The 18,925-nt window shown below is 46.6% G+C and overlaps 2 protein-coding genes across 4 annotated transcripts in view; one reads left to right on the plus strand and one right to left on the minus strand.

Annotated features, from left to right (window-relative positions):
• DGKQ (diacylglycerol kinase theta) overlaps positions 1 to 6,497 on the minus strand; it is an 87,439-nt gene extending 80,942 nt beyond the window's left edge. For both annotated transcript variants that reach the window (XR_014520548.1, XM_083481690.1), the window contains exon 1: positions 5,753 to 6,497. Coding sequence is in view for 1 of the 2 variants with exons in the window: in XM_083481690.1 (XP_083337816.1) it covers positions 5,753 to 6,491 (739 nt within the window). In the remaining variant the exon portion in view is untranslated. The remainder of the gene's footprint in view (positions 1 to 5,752) is intronic.
• Positions 6,498 to 6,929: 432 nt separating this feature from the next.
• LOC310696446 (ciliary microtubule inner protein 2B-like) lies at positions 6,930 to 18,723 on the plus strand. Of its 2 annotated transcripts, none has more exons than XM_083481999.1 (5): positions 6,930 to 7,036; positions 13,897 to 14,096; positions 15,809 to 15,990; positions 16,615 to 16,816; positions 18,551 to 18,723. In XM_083481999.1, exons 1-5 carry the CDS (start codon positions 6,987 to 6,989, stop codon positions 18,646 to 18,648), a joined length of 732 nt encoding a protein of 243 aa, XP_083338125.1. In that variant the 5' UTR covers positions 6,930 to 6,986; the 3' UTR covers positions 18,649 to 18,723. The 2 variants fall into 2 exon arrangements, with proteins under 2 accessions (XP_083338125.1, XP_083338126.1); XM_083482000.1 differs by lacking the exon at positions 6,930 to 7,036 and adding an exon at positions 11,296 to 12,428.
• Positions 18,724 to 18,925: the final 202 nt, after the last annotated feature.

The following is an 18,925-nucleotide window of genomic DNA, read 5'->3' on the forward strand; positions in this document are numbered from 1 at the left end:
CAGTCGGAGAGGGCGCTTCGGAGCCAGACAGTCGATAGCCCTGGTCAACTCCACATTCCAGCGGGCCACCAGGGAATCAGCTGAAAGGCCATCAACATGGGATAAAGCATGCCCTACCACTCTCTGGAAACCATTTGGATTCATTAAGTGGCGGGGGCAGACCATCCACATTGGTCCCACCTCCCTGCAGAGGAGAAGGGTCACGGAGAAGTCCAGTTGCACCAGGAAGTGATCTGACCATGGCACTTCTTTTGTTTCACTTTTACCTAGTGTCATATCAGCCATGTCACTATTGGTGAACACTAGGTCTAAGGCATGTCCGTGACTATGAGTTGAGCCAAACTTATTCAGGGACAGCCCCATGGAGGCCATGCTTTCCACGAAGTCCCAAGCAGCCCCTTGTAAGGTCATGTTGGCATGGATGTTAAAATCCCCTAGGACAACCAAACTAGGTATCTCCAGGAGAACATCCGCGATGACCTGAAGCAGCTCTGACAGGGAATCCTTGGTGCAGCGGGGAGGTCAGTACACCAAAAGGAATCCTGTACTGCCCCTATTGCCCAGCTTCCAGAACATGCACTCAGAGAACTGGGTCTTTCATATGCGCAGAAGCGCCAAATTGCACCAGTGCCTGTGCAGACGTGGCGCTTCAGGATGCGAATGCTGTGGGTTGCGGACGTGCCTCAGTCACGGGTTATGTCTGCAACCCGAGGTTCCACTGTACCAATTTTGTTTTAGGGCTTAATTTGCAGTAAATTTTATTCCTTTATTCATAATTGTTCTCACTGTTCTACTGTGAACTGCTCTTAAAATTTTTGCATCCATTTTGTCATATAAGGTTTTGCTTGTTCGGGCTTGGTGTCATATTTGAGTAATAGTTTATAAATTTTACCCAGAAGGTAGAACTCTGTTATGATGGACTCAGATTCTATCTTTTCACTGATTTTCACTGTATGTTTGCCATACAGTCTTTCTTGAATCTGGATATTAGTTGACAGTATGTAAGCATTTTCATATTTTTTCTCCTCTTTAATACTTTGGCATGTATTTGATCTGTTCTTGAAGATGAACCATATCTTGGTACAATATATACCGTATTTTTCACTCTATAGGACGCACCGAACCATAGGAGGGGGAGAACAAGGGAAAAAAAATTCTCCCCCTCTCCGCTCAGCGCCCCTTCAGCGAAGCGGGATGAGAAACGGAGCCCCTTCCATTTCTCCTCCAGCTTCACTGAAGGGGCGCTGCGCAGAGAGGAAACATTGTGCAGTGCCTCTCCAGCGAAGCAAAGCCTGGAGAGCAAGAGGGATCGGTGTGCACCGACCCCTCTCGTTCTCCAGGCTTCAGGCGGCTTACCACAAGCCTTCGGAGATCAGCAGGAACTTGTGCTGTGCTCCAAAGGCTTCAGGCGGCTATCCCTGAAGCCTGGACAGCGAGAGGGGTCGGTGCGCACCGACCCCTCTCGCTCTCCAGGCTTCAGCGAAAGCAACGCGTAGCCTCTGGAGCGTGGAGGGAGCGCTCCCTCTGCGCTTCGGAGGCTTCGTGTTGCTATCACTGAAGCCAAGGAGTCTGCATTCGATCCATAGGACGCACACACATTTCCCTTAATTTTTGGAGGGTAAAAAGTTGTCCTATAGAGCGAAAAATACGGTAGTCATATATTCTCCTATTGGCTCTAATAATAATATTGCAGTGGTGACATTAACAGTGCAGGTAAGGGGATTTTTGTAGTGCAACTCATGATTTGTGAGTTGTGCCCGTGGCTATGATGTGTGATTTGATGGTGAGTTTGGGGAGCCCCAATGCGAAAAGAGTGAGGATCCTTGAGGATCCGTGCTTCAAAACTACCTTTTTGGGCCATGGGGCTTCCAGGAAGCCGTGGATCCATAATTTTTATGGTGCAGGCTCTGCTCCTGGCTATGACGTGTGATTTGACAGTGAGTTTGGGTTGGCCCAATTCAAAAAGCGTGAGGATCCATGAGGATCCGTGCTTCAAAACCACATTTTTGGGCCATGGCATTGCCAGGAAGCAGTGGATCCAAGTTTTTTGTGGTGCAGGCTGTGCCCCTGGACATGATGTGTGATTTGACAGTGAGTTTGGGTTGGCCCAATGCAAAAAGAGTGAGGATCCATGAGGATCCGTGCTTCGGAACCACGTTTTTGGGCCATGGAGTGGCCAGGAAGCCGTGGATCCGAGTTTTCTGTGGTGCAGGCTGTGCCCCTGGGAATGATGTGTGATTTGACAGTGAGTTTGGGTTGGCCCAATGCAAAAAGCGTGAGGATCCATGAGGATCCGTGCTTCGGAACCACGTTTTTGGGCCATGGAGTGACCAGGAAGCCGTGGATCCGAGTTTTCTGTGGTGCAGGCTGTGCCCCTGGACATGATGTGTGATTTGACAGTGAGTTTCGGTTGGCCCAGTGCAAAAAGAGTGAGGATCCATGAGGATCCGTGCTTTAAAACCACGTTTTTGGGCCATGGAGTGGCCAGGCAGGCGTGGATCCGATTTTTTTGTGGTGCAGGCTGTGCCCCTGGGAATGATGTGTGATTTGACGGTGAGTTTGGGGTGGCCCAATGCAAAAAGCGTGAGGATCCATGAGGATCCGTGCTTCGGAACCACGTTTTTGGGCCATGGAGTGACCAGGAAGCCGTGGATCCGAGTTTTCTGTGGTGCAGGCTGTGCTCCTGGGAATGATGTGTGATTTGACAGTGAGTTTCGGTTGGCCCAATGCAAAAAGAGTGAGGATCCATGAGGATCCGTGCTTTAAAACCACGTTTTTGGGCCACGGTATGGTCAGGAAGCCGTGGATCCGAGTTTTTTGTGGTGCAGGCTGTGCCCCTGGGAATGATGTGTGATTTGACGGTGAGTTTGGGTTGGCCCAATGCAAAAAGCGTGAGGATCCATGAGGATCCGTGCTTCAAAACCACGTTTTTGGGCCTTGGAGTGGCCAGGAAGCCGTGGATCCGAGTTTTTTGTGGTGCAGGCAGTGCCCCTGGACATGATGTGTGATTTGACAGTGAGTTTGGGTTGGCCCAATGCAAAAAGCGTGAGGATCCATGAGGATCCGTGCTTTAAAACCACGTTTTTGGGCCTTGGATTGGCCAGGAAGCCGTGGATCCGAGTTTTTTGTGGTGCAGGCAGTGCCCCTGGACATGATGTGTGATTTGACAGTGAGTTTGGGTTGGCCCAATGCAAAAAGAGTGAGGATCCATGAGGATCCGTGCTTTAAAACCACGTTTTTGGGCCATGGAGTGGCCAGGAAGCCGTGGATCCGAGTTTTTTGTGGTGCAGGCTGTGCCCCTGGGAATGATGTGTGATTTGACAGTGAGTTTGGGTTGGCCCAATGCAAAAAGAGTGAGGATCCATGAGGATCCGTGCTTCAAAACCACGTTTTTGGGCCACGGTATGGTCAGGAAGCCATGGATCCGAGTTTTTTGTGGTGCAGGCTGTGGCCCTGGACATGATGTGTGATTTGCCAGTGAGTTTGGGGTGGCCCAATGCAAAAAGCGTGAGGATCCATGAGGATCCGTGCTTCGGAACCACGTTTTTGGGCCATGGAGTGACCAGGAAGCCGTGGATCCGAGTTTTCTGTGGTGCAGGCTGTGCTCCTGGGAATGATGTGTGATTTGACAGTGAGTTTCGGTTGGCCCAATGCAAAAAGAGTGAGGATCCATGAGGATCCGTGCTTTAAAACCACGTTTTTGGGCCACGGTATGGTCAGGAAGCCGTGGATCCGAGTTTTTTGTGGTGCAGGCTGTGCCCCTGGGAATGATGTGTGATTTGACGGTGAGTTTGGGTTGGCCCAATGCAAAAAGCGTGAGGATCCATGAGGATCCGTGCTTCGGAACCACGTTTTTGGGCCTTGGAGTGGCCAGGAAGCCGTGGATCCGAGTTTTCTGTGGTGCAGGCAGTGCCCCTGGACATGATGTGTGATTTGACGGTGAGTTTGGGGTGGCCCAATGCAAAAAGCATGAGGACCCATGAGGATCCGTGCTTCAAAACCACGTTTTTGGGCCACGGTGTGGTCAGGAAGCCGCGGATCCGTGATTTTTGTGGTGCAGGCTGTGCCTCTGGACATGATGTGTGATTTGACGGTGAGTTTGGGGTGGCCCGATGCAAAAAGCGTGAGGATCCATGAGGATCCGTGCTTCAAAACCACGTTTTTGGGCCACGGTATGGTCAGGAAGCCGTGGATCCGTGATTTTTGTGGTGCAGGCTGTGCCCCTGGACATGATGTGTGATTTGATGGTGAGTTTGGGGTGGCCCGATGCAAAAAGCGTGAGGATCCATGAAGATCCGTTCTTGAAAACCACGTTTTTGAGCCACGGTTTCGCCAGGAAGCCGTGGATCCATGATTTTTGTGGTGGATGCTGTGCCCATGGCCATGATGTTTGATCTGATGGTGACTTTGGGTTGATCTAGTGCAAAAATCATAAGGATTCATGAGGATCCGTGCTTCGGAACCACGTTTTTGGGCCAGGGCGTGGTCAGGCAGGCGTGGATCTGAGTTTTTTGTGGTGTAGGTTGTGCCCCTGGCTATGATGTGTGATTTGACAGTGAGTTTGGGTTGGTCCAATGCACAAAGTGTGAGGATCCATGAGGATCTGTTCTTGAAAACCACGTTTTTGTGCCATGGTATGGCCAGGAAGCCATGGATCCGTGATTTCTGTGGTGGATGTTGTGCCCCTGGACATGATGTGTAATTTGAAAGTGAGTTTGGGCTGATCTAGTGCAAAAATCATGAGGATTCATGAGGATCCGTGTTTTTTAACCATGTTTTTGCGCCATTGCGGCACCACGAAACAGTGGATGCGTGATTTTTTTGGTTCCTCCTACAGACTAAGATGTGGTCTACAGTAGCATGGTGTTTTTATTTTGTTTCAATATAAAAATCATATGAATTCATGAGGATCCGTGCCTCGGATCCATGTTTTTATGGTACTGCAGCGCGGCAAAGTGTTGGATCCACGTTTTTTATAGTCCAGTTTGTAGGCGTGCCTTCTAGGTGTGATTTGACACTGCATTTGTTGGAATTAATTTTAAAAAAGTGGAGGATCCATGAGGATCCGTGTAGATCCGCCTTTTATGCAGACCCCAAAATAACTAACTAACTAGATAAATAGATCGATCGATCAATCAATCAATCAATCAATCCAGGGTCTCACACATACACACATAAGCACATCAGCTCATTCGGCAGAGCAGGAGACTTTTAATCTCAGGGTCACGGCTGCGATCGTCACATTAGGTGAAATATTCCTGCACTGCAGGGGGTTGGCCTAGATGACCCTTAAGGTCCCTTCCAACAATTCTATGATTCTTCTATGGATAATTTCCCCGATACGGGTCGTGAGGAGATTATTCTTGTTTTTATCATGTATTCCGTGCCTGCGTGTACATTGTACTCATATGTTATGAACCACCTGAATTCTTCGGGTGGGGGGCGGCATACCAATAAACATATTGATTAATTCAGGGTCTCACGCCTAACCCACAATTCTTGTATTGGTAATTCCCCCACTAGGGGTCGTGAGGAGATTCACGTTCTTGTTTTTTATTATGCATTTGTGTGTGTGTGTGTGTGTGTGTGTGTGGTATCTGTATGCTGTGAACCGCCCTGAGGTTTTCGTCTGGAGAGCGGGATACAAATTAATCAATCGATCGATCGATCGATTTGCAGGAGTCTCCCTCCCTCCCACGCGCGCGCGCTCTCGCTTTCCCTCTCTCCCCCCCCCACCCGAGCCCGCCTTTACCTTCGCACAGGTACCCGGCCAGCCCCCAGATGAAGTCGGTGCAGTAGTGGCAGAAGGTGGGCTTGGTGAGGGTCACCCTCTTGAAGCAATGCCCGGGCGCGTTCCCACGAGACGCCGCTTGTTGATGCTGCGGCGGCTGCTGCTGCTGCTGCTTGGGCGACGCGGGCGGCGTCCGCCGTTGCTGGTGCAGCGAAGAGGCGGAGGACGACGACGAAGACGACGACGTGGTGGTGGTGGTGGGCAGCGAGCGGCTCTTTCCCCCTCTGCCTAGGAGGGGGCTGGCGGAGGGGCTGGAGCCCCGGCTGCCGCCGCTGCCGCCGCCGAGCAGGGCGTGAGCTCCGTCTGCCATGCTCGCCCGGCTCTGAGGGAAGCCGCGGCTCGGGGTCCTCGAGAGAGCAGAGAGCGCGCGTCCCCGTCTCTCTCCCTTTCCCCCCTCAGGGGCGCGTCGTGAGGAGACGGGTGGCAGCAGCCCCTCTCTTGCGAGACTTCCGCCGCGCTGCCAGGGGAAGCCGGAGGCGGCAGCGGCTGAGGAGGCGGCCTGAGGGAGGAGGAAGAGGAGGGACGCAGAAGGGCGGCGCTTCAGCGGCCGCCGCAACCGCCTCATGCCGGGCTGGCGGGCGGCGTGGGCGAGAGTCCCCCTCCCTCTTTCTCGGGCGAGGAAGGGCCGATGGAACTCCTCGCTCCAAGACTTTGGCAGCCCCGAAGTGCTGCTTAGCATCCCCTCCAGCCAGTCCAGCATCTTAATGTAGTGATTCCCCCCTCTGCATCCCTTTCAAAACTATTTTTATAAATCATTTGTCCATCCGTAGTTCAAATTTTCTGTCAATCCTACCAATGTAGGAGGAGGAAGAGGAGGGACGCAGAAGGGCGGCGCTTCAGCGGCTGCCGCAACCGCCTCATGCCGGGCTGGCGGGCGGCGTGGGCGAGAGTCCCTCTCCCTCCCTGTCTCTCCTTTTTTCAAATTTTTTTTATTGGTTTTCACAACATTATAAACAAACACACAAGACAAACAAGCATAAACCATAGCCTTATTGGAAATTACACTTCTTAACATTGTTAAGTGACTTCCTCGCTTCCCCTTGGTTGAATTTCATCGCATGTCCTTTTAACGGTTTTCCAAATCTTATAAAATTTAACCTAAACATTAACATCCTTAGATCTTCACATTATGAAACAAGCAAACTTGGTGAATTCCCCCACATTTCTCTCCAGAAAAACAACAACGCTGATAATAATGAACGACGTCAACAATACTAAGAATACGTTCCCCACCCACAACCTAGGGTCTCTCTCTTTTTCCCCCTCCAATTTTTTTATTGGTTTTCACAACATTATAAACAAACACATAAGACAAGCAAACATAAATCATAGCCTTATTGGAAATTACACTTCTTAACATTGTTAAGTGACCTCCTTGCTTCCCCTTGGTTGAATTTCATTGCACGTCCTTTTAACGGTTTTCCAAATCACAGTTCTTATAAAATTTAACCTAAACATTAACATCCTTAGATCTTCACATTATGAAATTAAACCTATTAATTCGACGCTTAACATAAATAAAATCCTAAGCCAATTAAGTATCTGCTAGCTGTTTTCAGTCAATTTAATTTAACATATCTAGCTAACTAATCGTTAAATTTAATCCACTCTTCCTGATACTCCTCCTCCTTCTGGTCGCGGACTCTTCCGGTTAGGTCAGCTAGCTCCGAAAAATCCATCGTTTTCATCTGCCATTCTTCTATCGCCTCTTTCTCTCTCCCTCTCTCTCTCTCTCTCCCTCCCTCCCTCTTTCTCTAACCAGGAAGGGCCGATGGAACTCCTCGCTCCAAGACTTTGGCATCCCCGACGTGCTGCTTAGCATCCCCTCCAGCCAGTGCACCATCTTAATGTAGTGATTTCCCCCTCTGCACCCCTTTCATAACTCTATTTTGATAAATCATTTGTCCATCCATAGTTCAAATTTTTACTACAGGTTTTCTGTCAATCCTACCAATCTTTACAATAGCTTTTCCAATAAATTATAAGCTTTCCCCATTCTTTATGAAAGAGGTCCTCTTCCTGGTTTCTAATTCTGCCTGGAAGCTTTGCCATCTCGACGTTCATCAGTTTTGTCTGCCCCTCTTCTTTGGTCAGAGTTGTAGACCCTTAGGATCATCTAGTCCAGTGTTTCCCAACCTTTTTTGGGCAAAGGCACACTTGTTTGATGAAAAAAATCTTGAGGCACACCACCATTACAGCCCCGTGACGTCAGCGCGCAGCGTCACGCCGGGAGGGACGCACGAAAGTGTAAGTTTCAATTTTTTTCCCTCCCCCTTGCCGGGGAACCTCCAAGCTTTGGGGGTGGGGGGGGGGAGGCAGCAAAGCGAGGCAGGAAGGAGAACGCGGCTTGGCTGGGTGAGCTTTGGCAGGGGCAGGGAATGAGAGCCGCGAGGCGGGCGCTGCGGACTGAGGTGCTGCCCGCCGAGCTCGCAGGCAGCCAGGCAGGCAGACGGCGAGAGCCCCGCGCTGGGCGGCCTCTCCTCGCCGCCGCTGCCCCGCCTCTCACCGCCCGACTCGCCCGCCTCCCTCCAGGCAACATCTCGCGGCACACCAGGCAACATCTCGCGGCACACTGTGCCGCGGAACAGTGGTTGGGAAACACTGATCTAGTCCAACCCCCTGCAAAACACAGTCAGGGGCAGCCAAAGCAGCAGGGCTCCATCAGTGCCGGATTTATGTACAGTGGTACCTCAGGTTACATAAGCTTCAGGTTACAGACGCTGCTAACCCAGAAATAGTACCTCGGGTTAAGAACTTTGCTTCAGGATGAGAACAGAAATCGTGCTCCGGCGATGTGGCAGCAGCAGGAGGCCCCATTAGCTAAAGTGGTCCCTCAGGTTAAGAACAGTTTCAGGTTAAGAACAGACCTCCGGAACGAATTAACTAACTAACCCAGAATGCAGCAGCCAGACTGGTGACTGGGAACGGCCGCCGAGACCATATAACACCGGTCTTGAAAGACCTACATTGGCTCCCAGTACGTTTCCGAGCACAATTCAAAGTGTTGGTGCTGACCTTTAAAGCCCTAAACGGCCTTGGTCCAGTATATCTGAAGGAGCGTCTCCACCCCCATCGTTCTACCCGGACACTGAGGTCCAGCTCCAAGGGCCTTCTGGCGGTTCCCTCACTGCGAGAAGCCAAGTTACAGGGAACCAGGCAGAGGGCCTTCTTGGTAGTGGCGCCCTCCCTGTGGAACGCCCTCCCACCAGATGTCAAAGAGAACAACAACTACCAGACTTTTAGAAGACATCTGAAGGCAGCCCTGTTTAGGGAAGCTTTTAATGTTTGATGTATCATAGTATTTTAATATTCTTTTGGAAGCCGCCCAGAGTGGCTGGGGAAACCCAGCCAGATGGGCGGGGTATAAATAATAAATTATTATTATATTATTATTATAACCCAAGGTAACACTGTATAAGCTAAACAAGCTATAGCTTAGGGCCCCACTCTCTTGGGGCCCCAAAAAAAATTTAAAGGGGAAAAAATGGGTGTACATTTCCAAAATATAAGATAAAAAACAAATAAAACCTACCGTACATACAGCAACAGTGTTTTGAGTTATGTAGGCTCCTATGATGTAAGTATTGGGCCCCGCCTGCTAGTCTGCTCCCTAAAATATCACTGGTTTGCTCATTTCTATATATAGGGTGACTACATTCTGCATGTGCAAATAGCTTTAGTTACCGATTAGGTCCATAAATTACCATATAGCATATACTCAGCACAAAGAAACAGCAATAATTTGTTATTGACAGATGGACATATAAAGGGCTCCATTACTTTCAGTAGCTTAGGGCCTCATGAAACCTAAATCCGGCCCTGTATACCCTCCAACATTTCCCCGATGAAAACACGGGTGTCCTATTGTAGAATAAAAATAATAATTTTACTATTTATACCCCACCCACTCATCTGACTGCATTGTTTCTAGCTGCTCTGAGAGACTTCCAACATATATAAAAACATAACAAAACATTAATCGTTAAAAAAAATAACTTCCCTATACATGGCTGCCTTCAGATGGCTTTCAGGGGGTAGGATAACGCCAAAGCCTCCAACATTTCTCAGATGAAAATAGGGATGTCCTAAGGAAAAGCCGGATCAAATCAGAAAAAGGGATGGCTTCTGTAAATCTGGGACTGTCACTGGAAAATAGGGGCACTTGGGGGGGTCTTGGTTAGAGCACTCTGCTCCGCCACCACAAAAGGAAGCCTTGGTTGTCCCTCATGGAGGCTTTCCTCAGGTATAAAGACCCGCAGCAGCATACAAGGCCTTTGGGGGGTTATTATTATTATGTAATTATTTATACCCCACATTTCCCTCCTGGCAGGGACTAAAGGCAGCTGACAGGTAAAAATGAGAACACCTTAAAAACATTCCCTTGGGGGGACAGAGAGATGACAATTTTAAAAAAGCAATTAAATAAATAGCTCTCTTGGTTAAGTATGAGACTCCTGATCTCAGGATCTTGGATCCGAGCCCCACATTGGGCAAAAAGATTCCTGCCTTGCAGGGGGTCAGGCTAGATGACCCTCGTGGTCTTTTCATTTCCTTCAATTTCACTTTTAATTTGTATAATAATAATAATAATAATAATAATAATAATAATTTATTATTTATACCCCGCCCATCTGGCTGGGCTTCCCCAGCCACTCTACTGGTGTAGAGTGGTATACCGCCATTTCTTTTTTTATATATATAAATATTTATTAAGATTTTACAAATTATAACAAACATAACAATACACACACACACAAAGATAACATAAAAAAGAACAAGTATAATTTCAATACCTTATTTTCTTAAAACTTATTTCACCGACCTCCTCATACCTCCCCTTTCTGCGTTCCCATTTCAAAAATTTAATTCAGCAAATCCTCACCCTTTATTTTATCTAATTATCATCCTTACTTTCCTTTCACTTAAGGTATACCGCCATTTCTACTTTGCTATACACAAGGCGGTTTGCAGCAACAAAAGGCGCAGTACACACACCTTAGAATAATCTGATCCAATATGAAAACTGTACAATTCTATTAGTTAGTTGGCATCCATCTGCCTTGAGAGATACCTCTGGGGGGTGAAGTCAAACCACTGTGTTGGCAGCACCAAAGTGACTTCCCTGGGGTGCAGGCCTGGGCAGTGTGGATGGAGGTCCTGGGCTGCCCAGACACGACCCCTCTCTCAGCCTCACTAAGGTAAAGGGACCCCTGACCATTAGGTCCAGTCGTGGCCGACTCTGGGGTTGCAGCGTTCATCTCGCTTTATTGGCTGAGGGAGCCGGCGTACAGCTTCCGGGTCATGTGGCCAGCATGACTAAGCCGCTTCTGGCGAACCAGAGCAGCACAGGGAAATGCCATTTACCTTCCTGCCGGAGTGGTACCTATTTATCTACTTGTACTTTGTGCTTTCGAACTGCTAGGTGGGCAAGAGAAGGGACCGAGCAATGGGAGCTCACCCCGTCTCAGGGATTTGAATCGCCGACCTGATCGGCAAGCCCTAGGCTCCGTGGCTTAACCCACAGTGCCACCCGGGTCCAAAGGAAAGCAGAACTATAGGTTTGGCACCAGCTTGGATGCAAGAGTTTCCAGAAGGAGGTATACAAGGCACCATCCAACAGTCTTAGGGACTCCACTCCAGATTTGTGAAGGGTTTACTCCTTAGCCTTTGCTTCTCCCACAAGGCAGTGGGAGGTTTGGGATCAGACACCGTGCTCTGACCATCTCTCCAGCTTGTCACCTTTAACAGATTGCAACCTTTTTTCCTAGGTCAACTCTAAAGGCTCTACCTTTCTCCTTTCGCTAACCAAGGGCTGGAGGAGGGGTCCTACCCACTTGCTGTCTGCCCCAGAGCCCCTCTCCATAATGGGCTATCATCTTCCTTTTGTTTTCTTAATGGCTCATCTCCCAGGCAATTACCTCATCAGTAGACTGGCCTGGATTATATTTTAACCCTTCCTGGATCCAGGGCTTCAGAGGGCTTGATGAAATTCTAACAGCTACTGGACTCACAAATTTAGGGTGTCATGTACCCACAAACTCATAAGAATATTTTCACAGAAGTCTACCTTTTTCCAGCCCCAGCCCCCCACCCCAAACTGATCCTAGGGTCATTGAAGCAAATACTTAACTACTCATATTATACTTACTAGATGCACTGTTGGGGATGACTACATTTATATAGGTGATGTCCAAAGTTATAAACATAGACCCCTTAACTCCAGTGATTTCAATGGGTCTACTCTGAGTATTACTAACATTGGTTTCACCCCATGTGTTTTTAAGTCATGGTTTGAATGAGTACATTCAAGCGCTGGTTAAAAACCCCACGCTTGTTTTGGAAAATCGACGTACTTTGCTGCCAACATAATGTGCAGGCTGGCAGTGTTACATTTTCCACGTTTTATTTACTCTAGCCCCAGCTGAGTTGAGTAGCTATAGTGACAAAACTTAGGTGCCCAAGCGTTGCTATTAGACAAGCGAAGGGAGCCTAAGATATGCTTGACATTTCTCATTTCTGGGCTGCGCTTGAAGTGAAGGAACAATTGCTGCCTGCCAGTCTTCTAATCTCAGATACTTAAAACCCTCCTTGGATCAGCAGAAATAATGCTTTCGTACAATTCTTTCTACATACCAGGGTAAGGGCTTAAAACTGAACTTTGCAAAGAAAATATTTCTTCCCAATCCATGGGGCTATTGATAGCCTGTCAGTTTCTACTGAAAGCCGATTAAATCTTGAGTGAAGATAAATCGGTGCTGGAGGGAAATATGCAAACAGATCCAAAAACAGGGCACATTAGGATTTTTTTTTTCAGCTGTCACTACTCTTCAGCCAGACTTTGGGGGGGGGGGACTACAGAAAATTGTTTAATTAAGTGGGGTGCACCTCGCATACCGATAAGCTGATTATCACACACTGTTGTGGCAAGTAGTAAGAAGTTGTTTACTGCTTCCCTCTCCAAATTTCTGATCAGGAGCAGGAAGTTGGCAAAATTCTTCACGTTGCTCCTCAGGATATTATACCTGGCTAGCGTGGTGAGCACAGGCACGTCATGGCTAATGGTATTCTGTATGAATCACCCTTTGCTTTGAGGACTTGTGAGGATACACAGGGCTCCTGCAGTTTCTTTGAACATTACACTCAGTGGCGTAGCGTGGGTTGTCAGCACCCGGGGCAAGGCAAGTAATTTGTGCCCCCTAACCCGTGGATTTGCGCCCCCTAACCCGTGGATTTGCGCCCCCTAACCCGTGGATTTGCGCCCCCTAACCCTAACCCCCAGATGTTGCGCCCGGTGTGGCCGCCCCCCCCTGCACCCCCCACGCTACGCCACTGATTACACTCGCTTTATTGGGGAAGTCAGCTAGGCACTACACTGGGAGGGAAACTGATTCCTATTCCCCTTTTCTCTAAAGATACACTGAACAGGAAAAATTCTGAAAGACAAACAGGAGCATCGTACTGGCCTGCTGGTCAGGGGGACTTTGTTAGCTGTAGTTGCCTCTGTGTGTGTGTGTGTGTATGTGTGTGTGTGAGAGAGAGAGAGATTATGCACACATCCTTTATTGAAAAATAAAAAGTACAATAATTACAAGTGCACAACAGTAAGATAAGACACAAAAAGATGAAGAAAAAACAAATAGTACCCGTGCAGAAAACAAAACAGAACCAAAATAATGTATACATTACCAAAGAAAAGAAAAGAATGTTATTGTAGTTAACCAGACCTCAATCTAATACAGTATTTATAAAAGTGAATTCCAAATATTGTTAAATTTGTCCACGGCAAGCCTACGTTTGTACTCAACTTGTTCATGTGCAGTGAGTTTGTACATATCTTCAATTGTTAAAGAAGACTGCATTTTTATTTTTCCACTTCTCCAATACCTGCCTTTTTGCCGTAGTAAGGGCACGGAGAGTCCATTCATATTGCCCCTTTGTTAGATTCCATGTGTTGGGTATATAATTCACAGTGATATTTTTCTCTGCTAATTTAAGATTATTCCTGTAGTTCTCTGTTGAGGATAGACTTAATGGTGCACAACGTTCTGCCACAGCACATGAAAAGTTCACTACTGAGCCTCATCGTCTTCTTTTTCTTCTTCCAGATACACAGGTTTCATTCCAAATCTTGAAAGCATTATTGGGGAAACTTACGGCAATGCCACCAGAAAGCTGCTTGCCCGTCAGGCAAAGTTGCTGCGGTTAAGCCACACTGCTGCTGACACACCTGAGCACGGAAATCTTCTTGGACAGCCATGTGGTCGTCATTATACTCAGCGGGCAGGAGGCAGAAATACTGCATATGGTAAGACTTCTGTCTTTAAGGTATGATTCAATACATTTCAGAAAATTATAATGAAGAATACCCCCTGCCCCAGCATCAATAATTCCTAAGAACATGAGAAGAGCAGTGTTGGGTCAGACCAATGGTCAATGTGGTCCAGCATCTTATGATTCCCAGCAACTAGTATTCAGAATCATAAAGACGTAAAACAGAGCCTTATCCTCCATGGATCCCGCTTTTTAAGGGTGGTACTGCACATGGTGGTACTGCACATCGATTGCCACTTTTCTTCTGTTTTACCTCTCTGAGAGCCAGTGTGGTGTAGTGGTTAAGAGCGGTAGACTCGTAATCTGGTGAACCGGGTTCGCTTCCCCGCTCCTCCACATGCAGCTGCTGGGTGACCTTGGGCCAGTCACACTTCTTCGAAGTCTCTCAGCCCCACTCACCTCACAGAGTGTTTGTTGTGGGGGAGGAAGGGAAAGGAGAATATTAGCCACATTGAGACTCCTTCGGGTAGTGATAAAGCGGGATATCAAATCCAAACTCTTCTTCTTCTCTGCATACTCAGTATCCAAATATGCTGTCTATTTTGGTAGCAAGTTAGACATCTGCGCAGGTTATTTTACAGTGGTACCTTGGGTTAAGAACTTAATTTGTTCTGGAGGTCCGTCCTTAACCTGAAACTGTTCTTAACCTGAGGTACCACTTTAGCTAATGGGGCCTCCCGCTGCCACTGCTGCCCGATTTCTGTTCTTATCCTGAAGCAAAGTTCTTAACCCGATTTACTATTTCTGGCTTAGCGGAGTCTGTAACCTGAAGTGTCTGTAACCTGAAGCGTATGTAACCCGAGGTGCCACTGTACCTTGAAAGTGCTTCTGATGGGATATCAGGAAGAATCTAAGGAGAAAGTGGGGGGGGAGGGGGAGAATGAAAACTATGACATTATCTTTCACCTGACAAACCAAGGTTTTTCCAAACTTAAGAGTCATGTGGGCATGCTTCCTCTCCCATATTCCCTCATGCATCTTAACGCAACATTTTCAGAGTTTGTTAATGTACCGTTTCTTGTTACATCAAAACTGTGGTTTACGCTCTGACTGCAATGGTAGTTTGCAAACCAGGATCAAACCAAGTTCTGCAATCCTGGTTTACGGTCAGAGCTTAAACCACAGTTTCCCGTTTTTTTACATAATAGGAAACCTTGGTTTAACAAACTCCAGAAAGATTATCAGATCACATGCATTACACCTGAACTGGGTCTAGATATGTAATTTTTGATTTTTTGAGTTCAAATAATTCATTTGAAGGATATATTTGGGCAGCCATGCCATGTACCCTGTGGAAATCTACGTTGAAAAAGGTTATTTCCCCCCATTTCATAAAGAGAAAATCATACTGTGGTTCAATTCCACTTTCCCTTGGAATAAAGAGAGCATGAAAATTACCATAATATCCCCAGTTCTAACCGTGTGCAACAGACATTTCCAACAATAGTGCAAAGCCACATGACATTAATAGGAAAGTGCATGAGAGACTGAGACTCTTTATAAGGAAAATGAAAAAGGATGTAAGAGGACGCCAACCCGCTGAATTGTCTATCTTAAGATGACAACCAATAATAAAATTCCAACATTAAGCCTTATTATCTAGGATTAAAGCAATCCCTTCCTGATTTCAAATGCATGTTCAGCTTTTATCCCAGTAACTGTTGCAAACTTCCCTCCGTGTCCCAGAATACCCACCAATGAATACCAATCACCATCTCTTTACACGAAGACCTCTGTATGACTGTGATCCTTCAACTGCTTCAGCTGTTCAGACAATTGAAAGAGCAAAGGCAGACTTAAAATCACCACCAAAACCAAACAAGACAAGACAACTCACCCTAACAAAGCCAGGAGACAAGACAGTTATGGTATGTAGGTTTCAGGAATTACTATGACTTTCACATACTCCAGAAAGTATCAGTGCTATTTGGTTTTGATGATACGCATCTAGGACTTCAGGGCTCCTCCAATTTAAGTCAATGGCTCAATCTAGATACCTACTAAACCATTCTTTGGCATTATGCAAACAAGTTATCAAGTTGTGACATCTCCCTCTCTTCTCCTGCACTAATAACTTCCTGGGCTTGGGCAAACCACAGTTCAGTGCTACATCTGATCTGGCAAATTAAAGTTTGCATGAGCCCTTCAAATCAGGATTAGGAACCAGTGTTTGATTCCGGCTTCCCTTCTTAGTTCACAGTGTAAGAACAAACCATTGTTTTGCCAGTTCAGATGTGACATGAAACTGTGGTTTGTCAAAACCCAGGAAAGTCTTCATGAAAAATAAGGGAAACGAGGAAGGATTTGAAGGCTGGCGGAGGGGGGGGGAGATGATGTCACATTATGTTCTGGAAGGGGTCCAGGCAAAAGGGGCGGCAAGAGAGATTGAGCAGAATACCTTAAGACTTTTGGACAATTGAGGATATATAAGAGCTGGAGGAGAGAAGGTCAGTGTGTCATAATTTTACTCTGAATTATTTCTGTCATGACAGATTTCTTCTTCTGCAACACCTGGTTTGCCCTCTGACCAGAAAATATTGGGTACCACCATCCCGGAGTCAGTCAGTGTTCAAAAAGCAGAGGGTGAACAAACTTCTACTCCCAGGAAGATAAATCCTGTTCAAAAAAGTCTCGGAAAGCCAATATACAGAGCTGATAGGGGTCTCCCTCCATCTTACACTGGCTACATCCCAGGTATGTTTCCCCACCTGCCCCCTAGCCTAAATTTGTGGTTCCATTTGTGTTAATCCATCCACATTAAAAGAAAAAGAAAAACACCCTTAATCTATTTCGCTAGAGAAGATTAAAAGCAAACCCGGAAATAAAGTATATCTAGGTCATTTCATCTGCCCTTTTAATCTCCCAGTTATAAGCTATTAGGTAAAGTGGAAACATTGCCTGGGCATATGCAGATCCAATCCTTAGTGAATTGCATTTTGCAAAGAGGTTAAAGGGCAATTTCACAAATGAAAATCGAGACAGTCTGTATGGAGGCTGTCTTGACCCTGTCCCTGTGTTGGGTCACCCACAGAAGCAAAGAACTTCAATAATGAAGGATTTTCATGACCAGAATCCAAAGTTGTTTGCTTAAGCACCTAGAGAAGATCAGAGATGGTGGTGAAAGTTGTACCTGTTTTACAGTTGTCCTGGCTGCTGCTCCTCTCCTACTGCTGGAGAAGATATAACTTTTAAATATAAGTCTGGTTTTGACAAAAGTACCAAACCATAGTTTCATGTGACTGGAACTAGCCTTAAGATTGCATGACCCCTCCTCCTCTCAGCATATGTGCCATTTCTTTCCCTTCTTGAGTCTTCAGCAAAACACAGTTTGCTGTTGTGTCTGAACCAGCAAGCAAGTTTGCACTTGTTCTGCAAAATAAGGATTGTGAGTCTGCTATAAAACTGAGGCTCATTCCAGGTTTGTTCCTGTAATGCTAAACCATGCTTTGGTGTTATTCCTGAAGTGGGCATATGTGGAAAAGGTGGTAGTGATCTTTTTTTAAATGGAAGAACCATAGCAAGAATCTACTTGTCTCTGGGGATGTAAACCCAAGTTAAAACAGTCACTTTTGCCACCAATGAGTAAACACTTTGGGTGGCTTGTAGAGGTCGTGCGGTGCAGTGGTTAGAGTACTGGACTAGGACCTGGGCATCCAAGGTTCAAATCCCCATTCAGCCATGAAGTAAGGGAGGGATGCTGCTGGGATAGCTCACTTGGTGGACCATGAGACTCCTAATCTCAGGGTCCTGGGTTCAAACCTCACGTTGGGGAAAAGATTCCTGCATTGCAGGGGGCTGGACTTGATGGCCCTTGTGGTCCTTATCCAACTCTACAATTCTATGATGCTACATGAAGGTCAATAGGTTTAGCCTTTAGAAAAAGAGAAGCATACCTTTGAAGCCTTTTTCTCTTTTTCTAGCACTCTAAACACATATCTTGAGCAGGAAGTATGGTACCTTTCTTAAGATCAAAGAAGTAGAGGCGGTACAACCATGTAAAATTGCCTAAACCTCTTACCTCTTCAGATCTATTTCTAGCAACTCATCTAGTAGGAGGTTCTTTGGAACACAGAAGAAAGTTTGCCAGGTACAGCGTAGAGCCAGCAAAAGTAAACACACATTGTTGAGGTTTCACTGCCATAGGCTGATCACAATTCAAGTGCTACCAGTGCAGGACTTCAGTCTAGAACAATTAGACAGACACTTCCTCTTCGCTCCATATTTCTTTTTCCTTTTGTATCATGTCTCTTAGATTGTAAACCATTATTGCAAAATGCAAGTGCCTCAACTGCTTTAGCAGAAAGGCAGTGTGTTAAAGTAATTGGCTAGTTGGTAACTCATTATGTTCCCTTCCATGCCTGAACATTAGTCACAAGTTACACAAAATAGCAAAATAAACAGTGAATCCTTCTGCTTCTTCAAAAACAGGTCACAAGTTCTCATTTGGAAAGACCTGGGGAGTGAGCACCAGAAACTCTCTGGAAGCAGGAAAGAGGCGGCCTTTTGTATGGACTTCTCATATGTAAGCAGGGCATGCCTAATCAAATTGCATGCCGTAAATTGCCATCAGTGCAAATATATGTGTGGTCATCTGAAACATATTAACGTTTTCCTTTCCTTTCCTTTCTAAATATACGCATAAGATAGTTTCTACAAAGGCTAAGCTGAAACTATTTTCACAATCTTCCCTCACCCAGAGAAAACCAACCCTCATTTTTATGCTTTTTGGTACTCCTTGCAAAAAAGAAAAGAAAAAAGAGGATGTTTCTATTTTGCTCTCTCATGCAGACTGCATTCAGACAC

Source organism: Podarcis liolepis (assembly GCF_965112155.1).
Source record: "Podarcis liolepis genome assembly, chromosome: 17".
Lineage (NCBI taxonomy): Eukaryota > Metazoa > Chordata > Lepidosauria > Squamata > Lacertidae > Podarcis > Podarcis liolepis.

What these genes read in the sequence shown, in the direction of transcription:
- LOC310696446 (XM_083481999.1), top strand. Translation starts at nt 6,987, where the DNA reads ATGAACGACGTCAACAATACTAAGAATACGTTCCCCACCCACAACCTA. An exon ending in CAGGAGACAAGACAGTTATG is followed by an intron (nt 15,991 to 16,614) that starts GTATGTAGGTTT and finishes CTGTCATGACAG; the next exon opens with ATTTCTTCTTCTGCAACACC. An exon ending in TTACACTGGCTACATCCCAG is followed by an intron (nt 16,817 to 18,550) that starts GTATGTTTCCCC and finishes CTTCAAAAACAG; the next exon opens with GTCACAAGTTCTCATTTGGA.